Here is a 12,315-nt window from a genome sequence, read left to right on the forward strand (position 1 = left end):
TGGAGATCCATCTGTTAAGACGACTCAGCGTTATTAACCACAGGACATGAAAAAATAAAGCAGAAATTAGTATGTGAATAATCAGTAATCAGTCAAAGCAAGAGTCCAAATAAAAATCTTCTTGTTTTACCTTTTTAATGGAAGAATATAATTCATATACACACACTGAGATACTGAACCTATTAAGAGTCAATTTAAGTTCCTGTCATGGGTTGAATTTAGCTGTTGGAGTGAGAATCAAGTGACCGTATGATATCAATATACAAGTAATGACATATTTTATTCCATTTCTATTGTGTTTAATTGCCACATTCGCAAAATGCCAATATGAGAAATGATAATTAAATATTGGATCGCTAACTGGGAGCCTGGCTTGGTAAAATGTTACACAACACATATTTTTTATAATTAACATTATTAGCAAAATCTGCATCACTGTGATTCCTAAAATGAATTCTGGTGCTGATATTTTAACTACTTTAAGATATTAGATGTGATATAAACAAAGCCACACATTTAACACTTTAAGATGTTTACTAGAAACAAATATACATTACATTACATGTTACTAGTTACTTCCTAAATACTGCGCGTGAAATTTATATCAGATTGTAGTTTGAATCCTGTGACTTCAGTAGCTTTTCACTTCCTAGGCTTGGCAGCGTTGGCAGCACTGCAGTACTGCAGTCTAGTTTCTCTACTGCAGTACTTGCTGGAGCGTTTTATTCTGTAAGTATTTGGGGGCAAGACTTGACTATATACTGAAGCTGTCTGGTCAGTGAAGGACACATTTGGGACTCAAGAATAGAACAAAGACTCATTGTCAAAGTCTAGTTTATCAAATGAATACACAATAATACTCCTGTATAAAACATAGAAAATGCAAAACAGTAATAAAATATACTTTCTCTTCTCATCTACTATCTTTTAAAGTAGCCCGTAATAAATTGCAGTCCTTTCTGTTCCTATTTATCCTGATCACACATTCATTTCTCCACAGCACGTTCAGCCCTCCTCTGTTTACTTTACATGTATTTACTGTATCCACATTAAAAATGAGAGTACATTACGCAATAAAAAGTTACTATAATCTGCTGTACAAACAAATTTAAGGCAACCGTTCGCTCCAAATCGAGCAAACGGGGCCGTCGTTACAATAATGCCACGATGGAAAGCAGCGCCTGAGTTTCATATGGACACGTGATCGCTCTCAACAGAGGGACGGGTTATGTTCTTATCCCAATCTATAGGTTTGTTTGTTTGGCAATTTGCAGGATTACTGAAAAAAAGGACACAAATTAAATTGATTGACAAAATTTGTTGGTGCACACATTTTGAATCTTTACACATTTCTTGACATTTTTTTCTCCAAAACCTGTGGCATATTTATCAGACACTCAATACATTTGGTCCAGACTTAGACATGTTTTCAAGCTGAATAAAGCAATTAAATCTGATTCATTTTATATTTCTCGTTTCTTTCACTTTTGCCTCGATAATGAAGAGAGCAACACTCAATTTGTGTCATGACACCTTGGTGTGGGTTCCTGAAGACCCATAGATCAATCTCACACACATCTGGAGGTTTCACACACGCCACTGTCAGATGAAGGTTCACAGATTTTGGATGAATAACAAAAGTGTCACCATGGTTACAACCGTCGAGCCTCGTTAACCCACAGTGACAGAAAGACACACAATCAGATCACAATTAGATGTTGTTGCTTCTTTTGGCCCGGCTGACATCACATGTGCGTTGAATGGTCCCAATTTGGTTGCTATGACATCAGTGATCCCGATCAATGGCTGACAAACATGCAAAGCACTATGGGTCCAAGTTAGCAGTGGGAGTCTCTTTAAATAACAATCAGAGCTGTAAGTTTATTTATTATTTATTTATATATTTATTTCATTTCCTCCTCCTCAGTTCACCTCACACTAGTCGCATGTGTCCCCTTTTCAGGCTTTGTTCATTCCATTCACTGGGTCCATTTGTCTTTTCTGTCCGTCCATGTGTTTGTCCTTCACCCGTCCGTCCTCTTCCTCCTTCAGGGTTATGATCAGGATGTTGAGCAGAGAGTGATGTTGGAGTGGTGGGAAAAACCGGAAAAACAGCGTTTCGCTCGCTCTCTGCCTTCAATCTATCTACTTATCCATTCATTTGTCCTCCTTTTCCATTCATCTTCCCCTCTGTTACTTAGCTGGCCGCGCAGGTCTCACGCAGCCTTTGCACCTGATGTGAATATGCAGTGGAAGGGTGACGGATGAGCTTTGTCAGTAAAATGAAGTCGTGTGTCTGAATCACCCTGAACAAAACCCTGAAAAGACACTCCTCGCCCCTCATCTGCCCTCCCTCTTCTAATTCATTCTGTTCCGTCCCTCCGCTCGCACTCATCTCCTTCTCCTCGTGCTATTTACAGACAAACTGGTCCACGAGGGACGTGCAGCGCTTGCACTTGACGTAGCAGCACCAGTGGAACTTGCAGTGGCAGCGCTCGTGCTTGTAGGTCTTGAACTGGTCGTATCCCCGGCCGCAGCACATCAGCTCGCAGCCGTCCATGCCTTCCGATGTTTTGTTGCAGAGGCGGCCCTGCGTGCCCAGAGAGCCCGTGGTCTCGTTGCGGAGGCAGTAGTCTGGGCTCTGGTCGATGTAGGCAAGGTCTTCCGTGGTCGGGGCGTTGAAACGCTTCTCTACAAGTTCAAGCTTCCCCTGGTGGACACAAAGAGGTGAGAGTTAGTTTGTGTGGCTTCAGGAGAGGTCGGTCGAGGGGAGAAGGTCAAGCTGAAACACAGATCTTTTAAACTGCATTGCCGGTGCAATAAACATGTGGAATGTCACCCGAGAGGTCATTAAAGCTGGAGACAAAGTTCACAAGGAAGGAGTCAAGAGTGCAGGGCAGCCATTCCAAGGATCACGGTCTCTTCCGGGACAAACTTGGGGGGAGGGAAGGTGGGAACAGTGTAAGAATATCCTGTGTGTTCTGACTTCAGTACCTTGCGTCCAATGCGCATGGCGGCTGCGCTGTCATACTTCTCCTTCAGAAACTCGCCAACGCGCCGAAAGTCCGCCAGTTGGAGCCAGCAGGTCTTCAGGCTGCAGGAACCTGAGACGCCGTGACACTTACAGGCCACGTTGGCAAGGTTGTACACCGACTAACGGAGAGAGAGAGAGAATCTTTAGACAAACCCTTGTCTCATGGGGATTACAGACAGTAACAGTGAGGTTTTACAAAATGTGATGATTTTTAGGTGGTTTGTGTAGGAACTAGGTCACTGCTTTTGTAGTTTTGTAAGTTGAAACGTCTTTTTATCTTGAATATGAAGTAGTTGAGAGAATGCAGTGGCCTAGTTCAGATATAAATGAATCATTTTTAACGTAAAAATTTAGAGTTCAATATTTTAGTTTTCTCACAAATATGGTGAAAATCACAACAAACACAGAATTAGTACACACTTTAAACATCAAATCCACAATATCCTATTCATGCATGGACGCAAGCTGCCGTTGCTGTTAAAATGCTGCTCTCTAGTGGTGACTGAGCGTTATTACAACATCCAAACGATTAGCAGTGATGTTGACAAGCAGCAACCAGCTGGTAGATTAATCAATGTAAATCCTGAATGATAATTGAACAAAAGTGTCATGATACATTGGTTAACTAGAGCTAATTTCATTCAGAATTTTCAAGTCTTATATCTTCATTTATACAGAGAAGGTGACTGGCCCCAAATATACGCTTCATCTGCAGAACACACAGTTTAGCACAACCTCATCAATCATATACACACACACACACACACACCCAACTCTAGCTGCTGCAGCCAAAATATCCTGGATATATATATCCGTTGAATTAGATAAAGATGTGTTGAGTAATGGCTGAGCACAGAGCATGAGAGTAGATCATGTGTGTTCTGGGGATATTTCCTCCTAAAATACCTCCATACAGCAATACATCTGAAAATCATCCATTCTCCACGGGCCATCTTGTGTTAAAATATGCGATGAAACAGATAAACAAAAGGGAAAAACACAACGCAAAGGAAAACAAAGAGCAGATTTTCACTCCATATGTGCCGCTCGCTAAGGCTTTTGTCAATACCACTCCAAAGTAAAACAAACAGCTGACTCAGAATAGCAGGACGACTCCTAACCAGAGGAAACGTGTCTCTATTGTTAAAGTGACTCTCCCACACACACTCCTATATATACAGCGGCCATTCTAAAGAGCAGATTCTCATGAGAGAGAGGGAGAGAGAGAGAGAAAGAGAGCGAGAGAGAGAGAGAGAGAGAGAGAGAGAGAGAGAGAGAGAGAGAGAGAGAGAGAGAGAGAGAGACTGGTTCAGCTGGGAAGGTGGCTGGAGGCGTGTTCACTCATTGATCTTGATTAAAGACACAATTTTTTTTTCTTTCTGCAAATTTACTTCAATCCTCCTGAAATTCCTCGCTGACACATTTACATCATCATGAGGACTAAACAGGACAGGAAATCTGAGATTTATGGTCCTTGCAGCAGTTGGACTTCAGGGGGCGCCCTTCACCTCTGCAGCTTCACCAGGTCAGCTAAACAGCATTCAATAAACAGGACTGCCCCTCCCCTCCTTCCTGGCACCCCCTTCTCACACGCACGCACACGCACACATACTGCATTTTGTTCCAAAGTTTCTGCAGTTTTGACATACTGTTCATCCTAAACCGATAACTTGTGATTCCTTATTTCCTCCCAAACGAAACAACGCCATTGCTCTCCTTCCTGGAGTTGCCTGATCCCAATTACCTCCTCACCTCTGCCCCCAGACACCCCCGACCCCCGACCCCCGACCCCCGACCCCCGACCCCCACCCCTGCTCCCCTGCTCCCCTGCTCCCCTGCTCCTCTGCTTTCTTACCCAGCAGGCATAGCAATCGGCACCATCCAATCCTGAGATACGACCCCGTGACCCCCACGGAGGGGACACGGGGAGATGGCGGAAAAAAACACAATGATGTGTTGTGAGAGCGGGAAGGAAATAATTCACATTTATTCTAAATGTATAAAAAAAATCTAAAATAAACTGGAAATAAGAAATAAGAACATATATGTTTAAGATGGATTGAAAAGTTGTCAAGTACCTATGTGTGTGTGTGCGTGTGTGTGTGTGTGTGTGTGTATGTGTGTGTGTTTCCATTAGGTCCAGTGTCACTGTGCCCAGCAGGCAGAACCTACCGCACAGCTCAGTATGATACTGGAGACACACACACACACACACACACACACACACACAAACACACGCTCAGTCATCCGTGGTGGAGACACGGCCTCTGTCAGGCACAATAGGCTGCATACAGACAGGGTTAGGGGGTTTGGGGCCGTGAGTGTGTGTGTGTGTGTGTGTGTGTGTGTGTGTGTGTGTGTGTGTGTGTGTGTGTGTGTGTGTGTGTGTGTGTCTCAAGGCAAGGATAGGTACAAATTGTTTAAATTAAGAGCTTAACAGGCATTGTGCTATTACGCGTTACAGGTTGAATCAAAATGTGTTGCATGTCAGATGTGATTGATTTCACCTCCAATGCACAATAAATAATCTTTCCTTTTTTTCCATAATTCTAAAATTTAAGTCACAGTTGTTCAAATCTATAATTGTTTGGATCAGAACATAAATACTTGAAATGATATTTAAGACTTAACTCATTCCCCCAAATTTTAGCAGTTTGGCAAATAACAACAAAGTGATCCACAGGGTGATCAACACCCGAAGGTTTCCCTCAGGAGACGTTAATGTGTGTCTGTGTGTGTGTGATAAATACCAGAGAAATGCTTTGTTTTTGTCTTTTAGATGGGAAAACATGTCCAGCTGATCTTGTCTCTAAGTGACAAGCACTGCTTCACTTGATCTGAGTGAAAAGGAGACAGTTAACTAACATTGGTGGCTCTGTCTGTGTGTGTGTCTGTGTATGTGTGTGTGCACGTCTTTGAGAGTCGCAGGAGTGTGACGGAGGTCCATCCCTCACCCTGCATCTCTGTCTCCAGACTGTTGTACACACACTGCACGTCGTCTGCCTTTAACACAAGCCAAATGAAGCAGGGCCTCCACACACACTCACACACATTGAAACACACACACGCAGTGACACACCCCTGTCACCTCGACAAAAGCCCCCCAGTTCGCCTTGCGCACCCAAGCAAGACAAATCCCTCTTAGGACAAACTAGCGTGTCCATGACAGAGAGATAGAGAGAAAGAGGAGAGAGAGAGAGAGAGAGAGAGAGAGAGAGAGAGAGAGAGAGAGAGAGAGAGAGATAGAGAGAGAGAGAAAGAGAGAGAGTGAGAGAGAAAGAGAGAGAGAGAGAGAGAGAGAGAGAGAGAGAAGGGGGTTACGGGGTGCAGACCACGCTCCACTGTGTCTCTGTTCTCCCTCACTCGCTCTCCTCCTCTTCTCCACTCTTCCGTTCCGATGGACAGACAACAATAAAAGCCAAGGATCAAACAGGAGAGAGGTGGAAAAGTCATTCAAAGACACAGTGAGGAGGAGAGAGGGAGACCCTGTGTGTGTGTGAGAGTGTATATGTGTGTGTGAGTATGTGTGTGTGTCTTACTAGTCCCCCTCATTCATTGACCATAATGCATAACTGCAGTAGATTTCTGTCTCCTTGGGTTTTTCATGGCCTCTCCCTCTGTTCCTCATACACACACACACACACATACACACGTGCACACACAAAAACACACAGCAACTCCTATGGCCCCAATGGGACCGTAGGAAGAAACACAACCTCTCCAGACCCTCACCTTTGGCCCCTGACACACAACACACACACACACACACACAACCAGGCTCACTGTCTTTCACACAAATCAAACGGAGCTGAGCTGTGCACACACAGACGAAGATTCAGACAAACACACACACATGCATGTGCACACACACACACGCGCACAGACACAAGCGTCTCTGTCTTGTAAACAGCTTAAACAAAGCTAACTGAAGATGAACAGATTCTCCTGTTCCACTGAGCCCCAGAATGGGCAAGTTGAGCTTTTACGAGGAGTGTGTGTGTGTGTGTGTGTGTGTGTGTGTGTGTGTGTGTAGCCCAGTCAAAGGTGAAAGGTTTCCTTTACTGCATTTCTTGTCATTCTCTCTCCACCTGAAAACGCTCCCAAACATTGGCAGGTTTGGTTTTTCTAAACATGCTGGTATGGCGAGCAACATGGGACACACGCATCAGCAACACACACACACTTGCTCACATGCTGGAAAATCCATACATCATCCATCCGTCTATCCTTGTTTTCTTGTCAACACTTTCTTCACTCTGACTATAACATAATTAGTTTTGTTGATAGTGTAACTAGATTTGTGTGTGTGCGTGTGTGTTTGTGTGTCTGTTTATAGTTTTGGGTGAGCATAAGATTTGTGTGAATATATGTGTGTTACTCCAGTGGAATGTGCATTGACCTGATGACCTGCCCAGACTCCAAGGGCGTTAGCAGTTATACCATTTGGACCCTCCCAATAAATAACCTACACACACATACACACACACACACACACACACACACACACACACACACACACACTGAAAAACCAGGCCAGGCAATCAGGGGCCACCTTGACTCACACACACATTCCACAGACATACACTATGGGGTTAAGCATGGACGATGCAGCGTTTCACTTCCAGATGTGTGACGTTTCAACATAAATTACCCTGTAAGTGTAAATGTGTGTGATGTTTAAGTCCTTAAATTGTGTGTGTGTGTGTTTTCCCTCATACCTGTCTGCCTGCTTCGTTATTCTGCAGGTTCATGAGCGTGCGGGCGTGCTCGGGCGACCCCCGTTGGTAATTCTTCTCCCTCTCCCTGGCATCCACAAACTCTCGGGCGAAGCGGTAGCCGTAGTGCACGTTGTCTCCACAGCCGCCCCATAGCCAGTCACGTGGCAGGTCACGGGGTCGCGGCGTGCGGCTGCACCCACAGGTGGACAGCTCGCCCTCGCGGCACGCCCGGCTGACGGCATTGACCACGCCGGCGGCGCTGATGGCATAGGTGAAGGCCGTCTCTCTGGAGCCTGAGGAAGAAGTGGAGTCTTTAGTATGAACCATCAGCATGTACTCTGCATAGCACACTGCTTTATACCTAGTAATCACTTATTTTATGTACTCTTCCTCCTTCTTTACGAGCTGCTTTTACGTTCTTCAATTACTTTTATGTTTCTCACTTTAATTCTACTGCTCTTTACTTTTTACGGTTGCTTTTATTCTTACTTACCCCTGCAAAACGACGCTCCAGCCCAATTCGGTCAAAGGCTGCAGCACCATACGTTTACATGACAAACGCACAGAAATCAGCTGCACAATCATTGTGTGTGCACGCATACATGTGTGCTTGGCTTCAATGACAGGAAACACGGGGAGCCGCTCAGGTTAATGTGGCCGCATGGCCCCCCAACACCCGGCGTGAGCTGACACAATAGACAATAGTGGTGCTTTAAGGCCCTGACTCAGCCACCTGGTACGCTGAGTGTGAAGTGTTTCTCTGCTTTTCATAGCAGACGGCAGCACCTCCTGCGTAATCTGGAAACCTATTTTAATCTGTGAAAACCGCCTTTGGGTGAAACCAGTCAACCCTTAATAATAAACAGAATGCGTAGCAAAGGCTGAATTCACCTCAAATACAACACAACTAAGATACTCCTTATATATCTGCAGTGTTCAATTGTGAATTATATTTTAAATTTAGCTGGATTTAGGGTTTCGTTGTTATTTTGTCCTGATTTAGAATTAAATGTGAGATATACTTCAATATATTTCAGGTTATATTCATATATATATAGAATGTATAGTCAATATGCACCTAAATCATTAATTCAGAGCTTACAAATGTCTTTGTTTGAGTTTATAGCGGCTTTGTGGTATTTACAGCCGATAGTATCGCTCTAAAACAAGTTATAGGGCTTTACTAAAGCCGTGGAATCAACATCAGCAGCCAGACAGGCAGGTATGGAGAGAGAGAGGGGGGGCAGAGAAAGGAAGAAAGACGGGGAGAGACAGAGAGAGACAGGGAGAGAGAGGGAGATCGAGAGAGCGAGAGAGAGAGAGTTTATGGGGCTCCGGAGCCCCAGACTTCAAATAGCAGGTCCGGATCTGCCGGCTCGGTGTCAGCTCATCAGCGCATTTCAAAAGGAAGAGCCGGCGGGACAATGGAGCGGCTAACACCTCCACATAAACCCCGAGAGATGGAGGGAAAGGGGGAGAGAGGGAAAGAGAGGGAGAGAGAGACACAGAGAGAGAGAGAGACCTTGCACCTCTGCAGGCAGGATTTGACACGTACTTGTTGATGAGCGCTTTCCCACGTCGCCCGCTGCGTATGAGGCGCACATGAGGCCGATCAGGCTCCAAGCTCCGGGCGCAAACATTCATTAAAGTCGCCATCGCCGCCGCTGAGCCATTACGCGTTAGATCTGCTTAGCTAAATACGACGCGATTTTACACCGAGTCAGTTCATAGAGGCGCAGACGAGATCGATCGCAGTCAGTCAGAATTCCATATAAAACAGTAATATCTTAAAAGTTTCTACTATAAAAGTTTGCTTTACCGTATCGATCACACTCCAGTGGGAATGTTATAGAAGTGTCGATGTACTTATTTGTATTCTTCAAGTTCACCATGTGTTAAAATTGGATGATACATTTGCATACTAACCAGCTGTTGTAACTGGGTCAAATGTGTTGAATTCCGTGACGTAATATCTGACGTCTGTCTTATAAGTCTATTTGTCCTGTATACTATGTATTTAATGTCATTGTATATAATTTCCAAATATGAATGTTATCTTTCCCTATGATGATGAGCAGAGGTGTCAGTTAAGATATTATAAACATTTCCTCATCCTCAGTCACATCTGACCCCAGTGTGTTCACAGCGGCTCATATTAGCCTGTTTTGATGTTATCTGTAATCTGTTCTCCTCAGACGGTGAACTCACCGATCTGCATGACGCGTCCAAACACAGAAGTGTTGTCCACAGTGCTGCAGTTCCACCTCTTCAGTCTGAACTGGTACTGGCACTCCTTGATGCCTGTTTTGGCTCCGTCACCGATGTGGATCATGTGATCCTGGTACAGCTGGCATAGCTTCCTCTGGCCCTGTACACCAGCAGGCAGCACAGGAGAGATTAGCAGAGATCAGATGGTGCAAAGCCCCCCCCCCCCCATGGTGTTTTACTGTTTGTTCAAGGAAACAGATACAGTTGGATAAGTAGTGCCTTGCTCAAGGACACTTTTCAGTAATCATAGTGGTGCTCTCCTCCATCTGTCAATTTGACTTTGACGTCTGTGATGCAAACAAGAGGAGAACGCTTGAAATTTGGAATTTGTGAAAAAACAATGAGTGCAGTGCAGACTTTGTGTAGCAGCCGAGTGCTAATCTGAGCCCTTAAGTTTATAGTTCATCATCTTGCAGCATTTATGAGCAGCACGGAAAATGGATGGATCATATGGAAAACAGACCTTCACATTTCACATTGAGTGTGAGATCAATGCTTTTCCAAAGCCCCACATGATGACCACAACAACAAATAACTCGGGGTCAAAAATTGCAGGAGAAGAGGAAAGGCGTGTGTGATCTTCAAAACAGTTTGTAATGATGCACAAAGCTCACCTGAGAGAGACCAGAAAGCTGACTGCACAGAGGCTGAGCTCCAATGATATACATCTCTGGCCGCTGGATGGGGGTCAGAGCCAGTGACCTGAAAAAAGAAAGGTCACACAAGTCTAAATTTGAACTAATAAACTGTTCCTGTAAAGCAATATGAGAGAGAAGTGAGACAGGATTGGTTTCTATGATGCACAGCTCTGCCTCTGACACATCTGACAACTCTGGCTTGAGGTCAGCGATGTAGAGGGCGAAGATCGGACAGTTTAAATTGATACTTGCTTATATATTGTGGGATTTGTTTAAGGAAAGAGAGGCGACAGATGTGACAAGCCAGGCTTCAACTCAACAATGTGACAGTTTCTGTTTGGAGCTTCATGGAGATGTTGCTTACATGATAAAGCACATATACATTCACATCTATTATATTACTGCAGTGTGATTCTTTCTTGTTTTGTAAGTCAAGAACAAGTGAGCCTAATTGAATGTCCTTGCAGCCCAGCAGCAGGCCGCCATACAGGCCATTTGGGGCTCTGCCAGGGTAAATATTGTGACAGAGGCCTCACATTTGTTCCATTCACTGTTAACGCTCCACCACACGACCCAACACGGAGCGGCACGACGCGAAACTACCCCCAAAACACACACAGCTCCAACACAAAACAGGAGTGTGATCTTGAATCCGTACAGCTGTCAAATTATCAAAGGCCGATATGCTGCGTGGAAGCGTTGGAATGTAATTGAGGTCGTGCGTAAAGGACCTTGAACGCGAAGCTTGAAATTTACATTCCAGTTTGTTCCAGTCGAAAGTATAAGGAATCAGAATCTTGTCACCAATCGGAGTTCACAGTTCAGTTACATTTACAATATGAATCACAATCACTGCACAGCGACGCATTGACTCACCACCACGAGTTGGCATCTACCACCAGGAGCTGGGAGCTGCAGACGAGGACTGCGGCCGCGAGCAGCAGATGCTCGCCGGCACCGGCTCGCCTTCTCCGGGCAGGCCTGTCGTCCATGGTCCGCCGCGTCACCGCCTCACGCCCGCTGCCGAAGCCGGGGAAAGTGCTCTGCTGTCGAGACATGTGGAGGAAATAACGATCAAGTCCCGTTGCTCTTTCCGTCCTGCTGTGGGACGCGAACCATGCAGTGGCGATGGGAGTCTGCGGTCGAGTCCAGCTCACGTGTGTCCAACTATCCGTCTCTCTCTCTCCTTGACACTTTCTATGATGCAATTACGCAAAATCCAACTGCCATAAAGCAAAACACATTCTCTTGGCGCATTTGGGATGGAACCAGCAGCGTGTTTCTCACAGATTATAGTGCCCGTGTGTATGTGACGTTCTAAATCCAGGTTAGAACTCAGAGTCGTGCGTAAAATAGAAAAAAAAGAAAAGGTTCCACACTCCTGTGAGGGAGCGCAAAGTGCTGTCTGACCTCCTCTCTGAGGGGAAATAAATTAAACTAAGATATTGAGTGAAAGTGTGTTGAGTTGTTGTCTTGGAGAGATTAACAGCGAGATTAAAACGCTAATTGAGCAGCAATGGGACAATCCTGCATGTCTCCTTTCCTGTCCCACTCCACATCTCTCTCTCTCTCTCTCTCTCTCTACTACACTCCTCCTCTTCTCACCCCCACTTCACCTCTATCCCCCACCAAACACACACAAACACACATACACACA

General features: G+C 45.0%; 1 protein-coding gene across 1 annotated transcript; it reads right to left on the reverse strand.

Annotated features, from left to right (window-relative positions):
* Window positions 1-471: 471 nt before the first annotated feature.
* Window positions 472-11,716, reverse strand: wnt5b (wingless-type MMTV integration site family, member 5b). Its single transcript, XM_076160065.1, has 6 exons — window positions 11,535-11,716; window positions 10,635-10,722; window positions 9,961-10,120; window positions 7,753-8,045; window positions 2,995-3,153; window positions 472-2,710 (listed from the first exon to the last, which is right to left on the reverse strand). Exons 1-6 carry the CDS (start codon window positions 11,714-11,716, stop codon window positions 2,411-2,413), a joined length of 1,182 nt encoding a protein of 393 aa, XP_076016180.1. The 3' UTR covers window positions 472-2,410.
* Between the last annotated feature and the right edge of the window lie 599 nt (window positions 11,717-12,315).

This window comes from Genypterus blacodes, unplaced genomic scaffold (assembly GCF_046128005.1).
Source record: "Genypterus blacodes isolate CSIRO-AG114 ecotype Tasmania unplaced genomic scaffold, CSIRO-AGI_Gbla_v1 ptg000103l_1, whole genome shotgun sequence".
NCBI lineage: Eukaryota > Metazoa > Chordata > Actinopteri > Ophidiiformes > Ophidiidae > Genypterus > Genypterus blacodes.

Excerpts from the sequence above, each read along its gene's own strand:
- wnt5b (XM_076160065.1), bottom strand. The coding sequence starts at position 11,716 with ATGTCTCGACAGCAGAGCACTTTCCCCGGCTTCGGCAGCGGGCGTGAG. Across the intron at positions 10,723-11,534 it reads GTAGATGCCAACTCGTGGTG|GTCACTGGCTCTGACCCCCA; the intron begins GTGAGTCAATGC and ends TTCTTTTTTCAG. Across the intron at positions 2,711-2,994 it reads CCATGCGCATTGGACGCAAG|GGGAAGCTTGAACTTGTAGA; the intron begins GTACTGAAGTCA and ends TGTGTCCACCAG.